The sequence below is a fragment of the Podarcis vaucheri genome, assembly GCF_965113315.1.
Source record: "Podarcis vaucheri genome assembly, chromosome: 9".
Lineage (NCBI taxonomy): Eukaryota > Metazoa > Chordata > Lepidosauria > Squamata > Lacertidae > Podarcis > Podarcis vaucheri.
Genome location: NC_138767.1, coordinates 46,231,162 through 46,244,351, shown reverse-complemented (window position 1 = coordinate 46,244,351; position 13,190 = coordinate 46,231,162). Strand labels below are relative to the sequence as shown.

The window sequence follows — 13,190 nt, the reverse complement described above, 5'->3', positions numbered from 1 at the left end:
AGCCCACTGCAGCCCATTAGAGTAATTCAGAAGCAAGTTCCCAAGCAGCATTCTCCACCTGGATTTTATGCACATGAAAGTTAATTCACTAAATGATAACGGTGAGATTTTATTTTTAAATCTAGTAACAGCCCTAATTATTAATAGGTATTCATTTGCATGCAAGTTCATAGGCATTACTTATTCACAGTAGACCTATGGAAGCTACAAGGTACTAAAGCTTACCTAAACATATTCTAGCCTATTGAGACTTTTCGGGAGAAGATACAATATAAGACTCCAATCCTATCCCCACTTATGTGGGTAAATGCCCCATTCAACTCAGTGGGATCTATTTCGGCATAGTCGTGTATATAATCTTATGGTAAGGGATCTAATTAGCAGCAAATAACCATAGTTGGCACACCTCTTTTTAAAGATTCAATATTAAAGAAGTGGAACGTCTGGCTCACAATGTCTGCAAATTCTTAAAAGAGAAGCAAAGTAAAAAGCCCATCCGAGCTTCTGGAAAAGAAGAATGGCTAACAAAAAAATGTAAAAAGAGAGAAAAATATTTAATGGCGCAAAATGAGTAAGTGCTATAAATCTTTTTTTCTTTCTCCAGAATTTACTGTTATCGTATAAAAAGCTGTATTTGGATACATCACATCAAATAAGTATTCTCATTTTAGATACAATTGTTATCTTTATAAAACAAATTAAGACAGACCCCCATTTTCAAAAGGATTATTAACCCCGTTTATTATCTTGCCTCCTTGAACTAAGTTTGATAATAATTTCGTAATTGTGGCAAGCAACATCCACCAATTTGCAGGTGGCATCTCTGCTTTTCAGCTGTGATCGATCACAGGTAAGCTTGTCCTTTCCATATCATTAGGCAAATATCTCTTTTTTAAAAGGCAGGTAAGATACAGAAATTATTTAATAATTGAGTTTCTGTTCCCATATTTTTACAAGATTTCAATGTTTCATGTTGAAATAATAATTTCATGATTTCACCAACTGCCCTTTCCTGCATTCAACCCACCCCCCGCACCATGGCCAAAAAGCAAAACAAAACAAAACACTGGGAGCAAAGTGGAGGCCCCACAAGGCGGCCCTGCACCCCCCTGCCCATCGTGCCCTCCCCAATAAAGGAACTGGGTGATGCTGCTGAGTCCCTCTATGGATCAAGCAGTGAAGGACGGGGGGGGGGAGGCCACCCAAGGCGGCGCGGCTCCTGGCTAAATTAAGTAGATGAGGGGAAATTAAACTAAAAGGATGAGGGAAGAGACGAGGAGGGGCCCAACATACTCATTGTTCTGTCTCACGATGAGTCTGGAAATCTTCCCCTCCCTGAAGCTCTGGAGCCAACCACATGGTTGCTGCTGGCTCCGCCTCCTATTTAAGCAACTGGCCCCGCCTCCCTGCAGGGCTGATTGGCTAACCGAGGTTTGGCGGGAACCTCCAAGGACTAAGACAGGGAGGCGGGCCAGCCCAACCAGCTGGTGGGTCCCACGTGGCCCAAGGTGCTGCGCTCAGTCCCACAAAGGGCGCCCACAAAGGAAGGTGTGAGCACTCATTGAAAGACCACAACATCGGACTGAAAGAGTATGCAGCTCCTTAGGAGATAACTACGTGAAAAGTTAACAAGAGCAATTTTTTTTAAAAATCTAAGAAAAAAAAACATCTGAAAAAGGAGCAGACCAAGTATTTGAAACCATTTGTATGTACTGCACACATTGCGTTGGGTGTCTGGCAGAGCAATTTCAATCCCCTTTGCCCCCAGGGCTGGAGAAGAAGTGAAGTTAGATTAGCAAGAGGGATTCCGCCCACCAGCTGCCACCTGCAGAGTGATAGTAGCACCACTCTGGTACCACAGATCTCCCCTCCCATCCACCCAGTGTGCAGGTGCCCATGCAGCTGGTAGGATCCCTGCTGCTGGCAGCCAGCAGAAAGCTTCAAAACAGGATGTTCCAAGGACAGGGAGAGGCAGGGCAGCCTGGGATCCATTGGATCCTCAGCCAGCCCTACTGCAATCACATGATGACCTTGAATCCCATGTGCTTCTATGAGCAGAGTGATGGTTGTTGAGTCAGTGCCACTTACCAGGATGGTGAGGGGTCAGGCGGGAGTGAAATCAGGGCTTTGTTGAAGCACCAATAGAATTAGGCACCAGTAGAGTCAACCCTCACCAATGTAGCCCTGTAGTCCCAACATCAGTGCTGCATCACCTCTCCACTTCCTGTTGTTGCCTGAAATGTAAATGTGAACTAGTCTATTGGATTTCAAGTGACCTTTTTTTGCACAGTAGGGTAAGCCAGAGGAAGTCCTTTAGTTGTGAATGATGGACTGCAGCTTCCATCACCCCTGACTATCAGCCATGCTGGCTAGGGTTGAACAATATCTGGAGATCAGCACATAGATTACCCCTACTATAAGCCATAGTTAGTAGCTTGGCATGAATTAACAAGACATGAACCAGCAGCGTGCTAGTGCTTGCTGTCCAGTTACTGTCCCTTCATGTCTTCTCTAGTGTGAGTAGCAAGAAGCCTTGCTTAGCATCATGTCCAAACCTGAGATCATGGTTTCCTTCTGAAAAAACCCCCAAAACCAAAGGAACTGTGACTTACCATGAAATGTGAAGAAGACTAGTGCCACATACATTTGTCTGTGTGTCTCTTTCACTTTTGTACACGCACATACACATATTAGGGTTGCCAGATTCTGAAGAGAAAAAAAGAGGACGCATTTGCCAACTTCTACTTTTAAGTATGGATCGCTATGATGACTCTACCCATGAAAAAGAGGATGTATGCTGGAAAAAGAGTACATATGACAATGTCAGGGAAATGTTGAAAAATTGTTTGGTAATTTATCTGTACTTTTGTGCAGTGACACTAAAGTCCGTAACTATGGCAAACAATTAGTTTGGGAAGCTGAGCTTGATAGCTTAAGGAAGCAACTGGAGAAGATTTCTGAAACTCCTTCCGACTGCACCTATGCAAATGAACATGCTGTTGATGAGGAGGTGAGCTTAAAGCCCTTTAATTTCCAGTGTTAAAATAAAAATGACTTCGATCTTCATTAAAAATTAGACATGTAAAATCAAGTGCTGTAACATAGACAGCTATGTTCATATTTATGTATGTCCAAAGTATATTTGAGATTATGAAATTCTCTCCAAATTAATGATTAGAAAATGTAAAATTACATAGGCAAAGGTTTTCTAACATGTATTCAGTTAAAGTCAATTTACACTTATGCAATCATGTAGAAATGACGAGCTGCTTTGAAACATCTACTGTTCTTACATATTAAGACTTTCCCTCCACTAGACTTTGACCAAGATATTTCAGCGATTAAGATACTCGAGAAAGAAAATAGAACTGCAAGATTTGGCACTAAGAGGCATTGGGTATCATCATTCTGCTGTGGATGCCAAAGGGAAGCAAATGGTGGAGATGCTTTTCAGAAAGGGATTTCTGCAGGTTGACCAACTTTCAGTTTGTATATTTGTAATCTATGTGCATACATGCCTTGCTAATACTGGCAATCACCTACTATCTCTGTATGCTTCAAAGTTATTTGTCATAGGTTTATCTAAACCTTTTTCTGATCATTAAATTCAAATTAACTTGATTGTAAGCAGTGTCAGATTACTTAACAGGCAGAGTAGACACCAACCTATGGGCCCCATGCTTTTTAGGGACTCTACGACAATGGATCAAAATAGTATTGTGTAAAAAATGGGCTTATTAGAATGGTTGGTTGGTAAAATAAAAAAAGGATTAGGAGATAATTTGCGAGGGCCCCCTGAGATTTCGACTGCCCAGGGGGCCTCCACAGGGCTTAATTCAGCACTGATTGTAATCCATGGATGGCGTGTTGACCCTAATATCCTTCCCTTGTTAAACTAGCTACAATAGCTACCCTACTGAAGTGTTGGGGACTGGCAGAAAAAGGAATGAGTGACAGCTGAATGGGGAGGCAGGGGATTGACTGGCATAACTTACCTTTTCTCCTTCCCACCACTTAGGCCTCATTTAAAATTGTTGATTTCTTTAAAGGGATGACCAGCTTTATATTTAATAACTGGCCTGCTAATTTGGATGTTGCACTGTACAAGTTATATACTTGGTCTTCATTCTTTCATGGTAATACTGACATTATCCGATGTTAAATTTTAGGCTGATGGGTGAAGGTGGTCTTGTGGAAGGAAAACACTTAATATTTTGGGTGCTTTGAAAAGAGATTCTGCCCTTCCTCCAGCCTCTCTGGTTTTATGGCCAACTTGTATGATCATGGCATAGAGTGCAGATGTGTGCTTGGTCAGTTCCCCTTAATATTGCCATGGTATTGCTATGATAAATGAAAAACAAGTTGAGGCTTTTCCAAAATAACATGCTCGATACCCTAGATCACAGTGATGCTTTCTTGATCACACTTGATTAGGAAAATATATACAGGGGACTAGAAACTGAATCTAATTAAATATTAGCAAGTCCTAGTAACTGGAGTTCAGATTCTGCCAGTATTTTTCATTATGCTTTTTTATTCATCTCTCCCACACCCACAAAAAACCCTTTTATGTAGCTCTGCGTTGTGTTGCATGGATAAGTATTATTAGGGTACAGCGGTGCCTCGCAAGACAAAATTAATTCGTTCCGCGAGTTTTTTCGTCTAGCAAATTTTTCGTTTTGCGAAGCACGGTGTCGGAAAAGTTTTGGAAAAGCTTCAAAAATCGCCAAAAACCTCAAAAAAGGCTACCACACAGCGTTCTATGAGTTGCTCCTCAAAGTCAAGTCGCAACTGTATTAACGGTGTTAAGAAAAGGGAAACAAACTTGCAAAAAACGCAAGATGTTTTCGTCTTGCAAAGCAAGCCCATAGGGAAATTCGTCTTGCGAAGCAGCTCAAAAACCGCAAAACCCTTTCGTCTAGCGAGTTTTTCTTCTTGCGAGGCATTCGTCTTGCGGGGCACCACTGTATTAACATTGCTAGTCAATGTTAACTATCATCTTTTAAAACAATTAAGGCAGCACTCTTACACCCAAATACCTGGGAACAAATCTCAATAAGCTGAATGGGACTTACTTGCACTGCCACTGAATGTTGTTTCTTCTTTTAGGTGGTGACAGCCACAGGAACCTTGGCTTTGGGAATCAACATGCCATGTAAATCTGTTGTTTTTGTACAGAATTCTGTATATTTGGATGCTCTGCACTATAGGCAGGTAATGAGATTAATCATTAGGACTAGTCAAAAGTCCATGGCTGTTTTTAGAGAGTGGGATGGGTTGGACAGTCCAGCATGAATCCACAACTAATGCATTATTATTGCATCAATGACCCACAAACATGCAGAGACCAATATGGAAGGATGTTTAGTCTCAGTGCTATGTTTACGGAACTCAGCAATAAGTAGCACTGAATTGACTCGGCTTAACATTGGCTCTGGCTGCATATACTGCTGGTTTCCTTATTCCCTGCCCCTACCCCTACCACTTGCCTACCACTTCCCTACCCCTACCCCTACCACTTGCCACCACTGCCCTTGTCCCCATGTTGCAGTTCTGATCCAAATCAGGCCTCCTGTGCTGGCTTATTAACAACACTACATTTAAGAGCAGACTTGCATGACTAAGGGCACCTGTAATTTAGTTTTCAGGTGTATTGGGTATGGAGGACACTTAGGAAATTTAAACTTTAGGTCTTACAGGTAAAGTGAATTATGTTTGTTTCCCTCCTGCCCCCACAGACACAGTACTGAAGGGAAATTGATGCCCACAAGTATAAAGCGTTAACATTCAACCCCTGGGATTTGTTAGGAATGACTTTGCCTCTTCTCTCCCCATCCCTCTGTCTATCTATTTGATAAAGAAAAAAGGAGGATGTTTGTCCTGCAGTATGGATAGCTTCTCTGCTACAGTCTTAAATGCTTTGATTTCACATTTTGCTTGATTATTTACTTGTGTGATTTCTGACTTTGACTGCTTTTTCATAGATGTCTGGACGTGCTGGGCGACGAGGTCAAGACTTTTTGGGTGATGTCTTTTTTTATGACATTCCATTGCCTAAAATACAGAAGCTCATTAAATCCAATGTACCAGAACTTCGAGGACAGTTTCCTTTGAGTATTTCTCTGATCCTGAGACTCCTGCTGTTGGCTTCAAAAGCAGATGATAAAGTGGATGCAAAAGCCAAGGTAATCCTTGGAAGCAGTCCTCCTCTAATGAAGGATGCAATCCTAGAGCCACCCAATGGGACTGAACACATTGGGTTTTACTTCTGATATCACTGGAAAACAATGTATGACTCCTTCCTAGCTTAATTTAACAAGGTGTTCCTAAATGCGTCTACTTGGAAATAACTCCAGTGACTTCAGTAAGAGTAAATACCTAGGAAAGTGTTACGAATTGCAGCCTAAATTGATCAACTAATTTCCTGACAATGTTCCAACCAGTGCATTTTGCTACACATTTTCAAAACTCATACTGCAAGTTAAAGAAAAACACTAAATGCTAATGCTCAATGTTTTAGATTCAGGTAGGTAGCCATGTTGGTCTGAAATATATATATAAAATAAATTTTCCAGTGGCACCTTGGAGACCAGCTGAGTTTGTTCTTGGTATAAGCTGTCACGGTCTGGCTGGGGACGTCAGGACCGGGGGCAAGACGGCCAGGTAGGAGCAGGAACAGGAGTCCAGAAGCCAGGAGTCAGGAAGCCAAGGGTCTGAGGGTCAGGAAGCAAGGAGTCACGAACTCAAGGGTCCGAGAAGCAAGGAGTCAAGGAGTCACGAAGTCAGGGGTTCGAGAATCAAGAAGCAAGGAGTCAAGGAGTCAAGGAGCCAAACGCAGCAGGGCAGGGAACGTGTTGCTGTGGGAAATGCCGAAGGGAAATGCTGACCTTATATCCCTTCCCGGCTCTTGCCACCAGGTGCTATGAGTTACCAATCGCCTTGCCTCTTCAGAACAAACTTAGGAAGGCCCCAGTCCTGCAAAGTCCTATTGGTCCCAGGGCCTGGCTCCTGCACGCACACCTGACATAAGCTTTCACGTGCATGCACGCTTCTTCAGATACCTGAAGAAGTGTGCATGCACACAAAAGCTTATACCAAGAACAAACTTAGTTCGCTCAAGGTTTTTGTTTATTTTTCATGGTATGGAAGATACATTTTTAGAAAACTATTGTTACAGTAGTAAACAACAAATACCTTGTCCCAATGTAATGTCATGCTATGTAATAAAGTTTTAGTTGATTACTCTAAAAGGTCGGGCCACATTTTCCCATGAGTGTTGGGTAGATGCCTGCCACAGTCTGAACAATTTACTGTATGCATTCAATAAACATTTGCTGCATGTTAGAAAAGGAATAGGGATTGTGGTTGCCCTTTACTGCTCTGGCCTGACACGTTAATTTCTCAGGCAATTCCTTTGACCATACTCTGGTATGCCAAGAATCGATGCCAAGCCCAGTGCCAGTTTTCTAACATCTTACTCTCAAACCTTTCAACCAGTCAGCTGCAATGGAAATGTATTAATATATTTTCCCTTCCCAAAGGTCCTGTCGATACTGAAGCATTCACTTCTAGCCTTCAAACAACCAAGGGCCCTCAAGATGTTAAAGTTGTATTTTTTGTTTTCATTACAGTTTCTCGTGAAGGAGGTAAGTTTCCAAGTCTTCTTATTTAATCAAGTGGGTCTTGGCTTTTATGTAGTACCCCACACTGGTGTGCAGAGTCCTTTGTGGATATGGCCTTGTTTTTGTAGAGCTGGAAGATGATTACTTCACCAGCCTGAAGGTGATAAAACCATGTGGGTGTGTAATGTTTTATCAATGTTCAGATGTGTTGTATGTTCCCTTTCAGGGAAAAATGTAGTTTTGTTTCTGCCCATGATTGTGGTAGCAGAGTACTTATCCACCTCTCAGATACCACCAGGAGCTGACAGCCATTTTCTCCCCAATAATTCACCTGAACTAACACAATGCAGCATCATTCCAAACTCTTTTGGGAATGGAAAAATTGTGGCTTCCAAGAGCTCAAGCATTGCTGTGCCTCCACCAACAACTATATTTTGCCTTGTTCAAAAATAGGAAAAAATGTCCCACACCAAAATGATTCAACCCTGCTCCTTGAAATATATGCCCACCAAGTTTAATGGGTCAACCCCCCCCCAAAAAAAAATCCTGAAAAAAGTTAGAAGTTTTCATTCTGGCCCAGATTTATAAACAGTAAGTTTAAAAGATTGGTGCTTAGTACTTAGTACTAAGATTGGGACTTAGTACTCAGTATTCAAAACAGTGCGTGAATGTGCTCTGGAACAAATTGAGGCCCACCTCTTAAATTAATCTTCTATGACCACTGTAATATTTAAGACATTTAGCTAGTCTGTGTTATTGTACAACATTTGGTCGCTTTATGGTTATCCTGCACAAACATGGGAGAGGTTCTGTTTTCAGCTCCCAAGCTTACACCATGATTAAAATCAGAATGTATTTTGCAGTTTGTCTCATGAGTTAGGGTGGAAATCCATCTGAATACATACAGTGTTTTCTTACTTTAGGGATATGTGGATCGGGAAGGCAATACTACAGGATTTGCTGGACTTGTGACTCATTTGCATTATCATGAACCTTCCAATATTGTACTAGTTGATTTTCTTGTGAAAGGCTTATTCCATAAGCTGTGTCAACGGAGCAAGGGAGGTATGTTTACATGGGCACAGAGAAAGAGCACCAATTCCTTCCTTCCCTGCTTTGCTTTTGAATGGGCAGAGTGATTTACTCCATTCGATCCTGTTTTGGAGACCACTTCTACTCCAGGTTGGGGGAGTGAGGAAGGCCTTGTCATGTCAGTGTTCATAAGTGTAACTAATAGATGAAGGGTGAAGAATCTTCAGCTCATGGACCAAACCACCAGAGATCCTAATTTGACCAGGAGGTTGTTTTCCCCCATCTCCCCCACACCTGTGAGCAGGTAAAGCCACAGCTGCAAATAAGCGTTAAGAGTGCACTCCTGAAGGATTAATTTGCAATAATGTGGATTTCTGTACCAAACAGGACCACATGCTTTCTCTCAGGATGTGATGGAAAAGCTGGTGCTAGTATTGGCCCATCTTTTTGGAAGAAGGCGGATACCAGCTGCTGTTCTTAATTCTAGAAGGACATTTTACCAGTCAAAGGTAAGATCAAAAGCTTGTTTATTTGCCACTAAAAATGTGGGAAAGGACGTTGGCCACCTTTGTTCAGAAGGTACAAAGATGAGCGGATGATGCCAAAGATGGAGACAATGATGTGATTTAAAGAAACCCCAGTAACTACTGATCAAAGGTGAACAGAAGAATCCACATGCTGTTTAATTCTCTTTGGAAGCTTCTTTCCTCCTTTGCATTTTTATTGATTCTATATGGACAACTTATTGAATGATAAATTAAGTTTATACTATGGAAGTAAGGTATAAAGATACATGTAAGCACCTTTTGTATTGCACAGTACTCTAATTCTGTGACATAGATTGGATTATGAGATAAATTCTGCAGCAATACAGCCAAAGTCACTAGAGCCCTCTTGGTGATCTAGATATTGTATTCTGTGGTCCTTTTTAAAAAAAACGTATTTTCTTATTAAAAGCTTTAAATGAGGCTTGACGATTATTATATATTCTGTTGTCTTTAGGTGTTTCTTGAGGATCTCCCTGAAGATTTTGCTGCTGCTTTGCATGAGTACAACTCCAAAATAAAAGAGAATTTTGCACAGTTTCTGCAGATAGTTTCCACCATGGCTGATATGCAGCAAGAATATAAACTTCCACTTTCAGAACTTGGTAAGCAGGCATTGTTTGTATTACATTGAAATACAAACTGTGCAGTTCTGAAGCCTATCAATTAGGAATCAAAGGTCCACTGGTTGAGCAGCCTTGTGATCCCAGAGGAGTCCCTGGGAAGCTACATGGGCTTAGATATGCAACCTGTGGCTGGTTGCAGGAAGTACAGTTTGAAAGATGGCATGCTGGAAGTAGATTGGACAGAAGAAAGGTAGGAATGGAGGCATGGGTAGGCAGTGGGTGAATATGTGATTGCTTCAATTGCACATATTTTGGCTTAGATTCAGTAGGGACAAAAAAGAGCACAAGGATATATGGTCACATCTAATGAGACATCTGAGGACTTCAGCCATCAAGTATATATAAAGTATAAATATCTGTTTTTGATATTTATGTCCATTCCTCTATTATCCAATTATAATAGAGTTGTGCACCCATTGATAAATTCACATTTTTAATCATTTTGTTAGATTTTTCAAGTAAAAAACCATCTGACTCACCGCTTGCATCTCACCTAATGAGCTGCAATGAAGGAAGGACAGCAGTTTCACCTTTTGTGTGCCTGTCAGGAAATACAGAATTTGATTTGCTGCACAAAGGCTCCATCAACAATGTAAGTGGGAAAGATTATAAAGTATAAAACTGGAGGTTTGAAGAAATATGTCAAAAGCATATACTACTACTACTACTAAATTTATTATTTATACACCACCCATCTGGCTGGGTTTCCCCAGCCACTCTGGGCGGCTTACAGTGCATATAAAAAAAAAATGATGAGAGGGCGTTCCAGAGGGTGGGCACCACTACCAAGAAGGCCCTAAGCCTGGTTCTCTGTAACCTCACTTCTTGCAGTGAGGGAAGCACCAGAAGTCCCTCGGAGCTGGACCTCAGTGCCTGGGCTGAGCGATGGGGGTGGAGACGTTCCTTCAGGTATACTGGGCCAAGGCCATTTAGGGCTTTAAAGGTCAGCACCAAAAGTTTGAATTGTGCTCAGAAACTTGCTGGGAGCCAATGAAGGTCTTTTAGGACTGGTGTTATGTGGTCTCCCTGGCCATTCCCCGCCATCAGTCTAGCTGCCGCATTCTAGATTGGTTGTAGTTTACGAGTCACCTTCAAAAGTAGCCCCGTGTAGAGTGCATTGCAGTAATCCAAGCGGGAGATAACTAGATCATGCAACACTCTGGCGAGAAAGTCTGTGGCAGGTAGGGTCTCAGCTGGCATACCAGATGGAGCTGGTAGACAGGAGAGGGTGCTTTGGAGCCAGATAGTCAATAGTCCTGGTTAACTCCACCTTCCAGCAGGCCACCAGGGAATCAACATGGGACAAAACATCCCCTACCACTCTCTGGAAACCATTAAGTGGCAGGGACAGACCATCCGAATCGGTCCCACCTCCCTGTGGAGGAGAAGGGTCACAGAGAAGTCTAGTTGCACCAGGAAGTGATCCGACCATGGCAATTCTTTTGTTTTGCTTAATGTCAGCTCATTAATGTCCATTGAGGTCAACACCTGATCTAAGCCATGTCTGCGGCTATGGGTTGGGCCAAACTTATTCAGAGGCAGTCCCATGGAGGCCATGCTTTCCATGAGGTCTCGAGCAGCCCTTGGTAAGGTTGTGTCGGCATGGATGTTAACATCTACCATGACCTGAAGCAGCTCAAACAAGGAATCCTTGGTGCAGTGGGGAGGTCAGTACACTAAAAGGAATCCTGTACTTCCCCTATTGCCCAGCTTCCAGAACATACACTCAGAAAACTGGGTCTTCCCAATTAGGACACCTGGCACAAGCTAATGACTTCCTAAAGATCACTGCAACCTCCCCACTCCCCGCCCACATGACATGGGTTGCTGTGAGAAACGTGGCGGCAAGCAGCAGCAAGAACAGGCCATCGGCCTCGTCCAACCAAGTCTCTGTTACACATGCCAGGTCAATTCCACCATCCATGATCAAGTCATGAATGGCAGTGGTCTTGTGAATCATTGACTTGGCATTACACAGCAGCACCAAAATGGAAATACTGTATGAAGATAAGTTCATGGACGGTAGATTATTTTGTGCTTGTGTGTCCCCTGTTTTCTAAAGGCACAAAATGACTTCGTATGCAATTCCCAGAGTTGCCCAAGAACAGGAAATTGATTGTTAAACCACCACAGGAATTGTAGGTTTGTGAGAGGAATAGGGGTCTCCTAACAACTTTCAGCTCTCTTAACAAGCTACAATTCTCAGGATTCTTTTGAACCACAATGGCAGTTAATGTGGTCTCATAGTGCTTTAAGTGCTTACTGTGGATGCGGCCTTAAATGCAACCATTCTCCCCTAAGCACAAGAAACTTGTTCTTGGGATCTCATCCAGGTTCAGGGCAGCTTTATTACTATATGGCGAAGGGGTTGGTCAGTAACTGAGTAGTATGAGAAAGGAATGCTGCTCTACCGTTTCTGCAGGTCATACTGCGCACAATAGGCATCAATGGTGCAAACATTCCAGTCCTCTATTCAAAGATATGTGATAATCAGGGAAGAATGATGCCACTTAATGCATATGTGCTCGACTTCTATAAACATGGATCTCTGACAGCAATGGAACAGGATAACAGGTGCGTGCTTTCTTTCTCTCATTATTTATTTTCTATACCACACTTCATCTGAGGGTGGTTTAACATATAAAAACACAAAAATGCATTACATAGTAACAAACAAGAACAGTACCCATGCCCCCAAGTTTAAAAGGCCATAGATGGTTCAATTAGCCAAAAGCCTATGAGAAGAGTGAGGAAATTTCACCCCTCCCATTGCAAGAATCTGCTGATTTTCCAGAGAGGAGGGGTCGGATTGTGCTTGCTACTTATTCTGCTCCAGCCTCACTTCAAAGGGGGAGACTGAGTGTTATCTCTGTGTAGATAAGGTCGCTGCAGAAAGCAGCTGTAACACTCAGTGCAGTCCAGCATCTCCATTTTGTATATTGTTTGTATAGTACAGTAGCTGTAGTGAATAAAAGAAGATATTCTTCAGCGCTGTCGTCCGAGTGATTTATGCTCTGCTGTACTCTTCTGTGCAACGACTGTCTACTGGAAGTGAGCTCAGTGCTCACAGCTCTGAGATGTGAGTCCATAGCACTTAGACCTGGTCCTGCAGAAGAAGGTCTCTGGAAGTGCTACCCCAGCTCGCCTGGCCCAGTCGGGACTGAAGTGGTTGAGCTCAGTCGGTGGCACTGGCTCAAAGGCGAAGCTGGCAGAGAGGAATGTTTTTCCTGGTGCTTAAAGATATGTAGTTAAAGCGAACCTGGGGAGAGCATTCCACAAGTGGGGAGCCACCACAGAAAAGCCCCCTTCTCATGTTGCTGTCCTACAAACCTCTCGGGGAGAAATGTTTTGAGAAACAGCAAGTA

The 13,190-nt window shown here is 42.6% G+C and overlaps 1 protein-coding gene across 3 annotated transcripts in view; it reads left to right on the top strand.

The window, feature by feature from the left end:
• LOC309540380 (putative ATP-dependent RNA helicase DDX60) overlaps positions 1 to 13,190 on the top strand; it is a 46,623-nt gene that overhangs the window by 27,348 nt on the left and 6,085 nt on the right. For all 3 annotated transcript variants that reach the window (XM_082237166.1, XM_082237165.1, XM_082237164.1), the window contains exons 26-36: positions 419 to 571; positions 2,875 to 3,010; positions 3,318 to 3,470; positions 5,110 to 5,214; positions 5,985 to 6,185; positions 7,542 to 7,646; positions 8,546 to 8,687; positions 9,042 to 9,163; positions 9,657 to 9,804; positions 10,275 to 10,417; positions 12,248 to 12,399. In XM_082237166.1, coding sequence (XP_082093292.1) covers positions 419 to 571; positions 2,875 to 3,010; positions 3,318 to 3,470; positions 5,110 to 5,214; positions 5,985 to 6,185; positions 7,542 to 7,646; positions 8,546 to 8,687; positions 9,042 to 9,163; positions 9,657 to 9,804; positions 10,275 to 10,417; positions 12,248 to 12,399 — 1,560 coding nt within the window. The remainder of the gene's footprint in view (positions 1 to 418; positions 572 to 2,874; positions 3,011 to 3,317; positions 3,471 to 5,109; positions 5,215 to 5,984; positions 6,186 to 7,541; positions 7,647 to 8,545; positions 8,688 to 9,041; positions 9,164 to 9,656; positions 9,805 to 10,274; positions 10,418 to 12,247; positions 12,400 to 13,190) is intronic.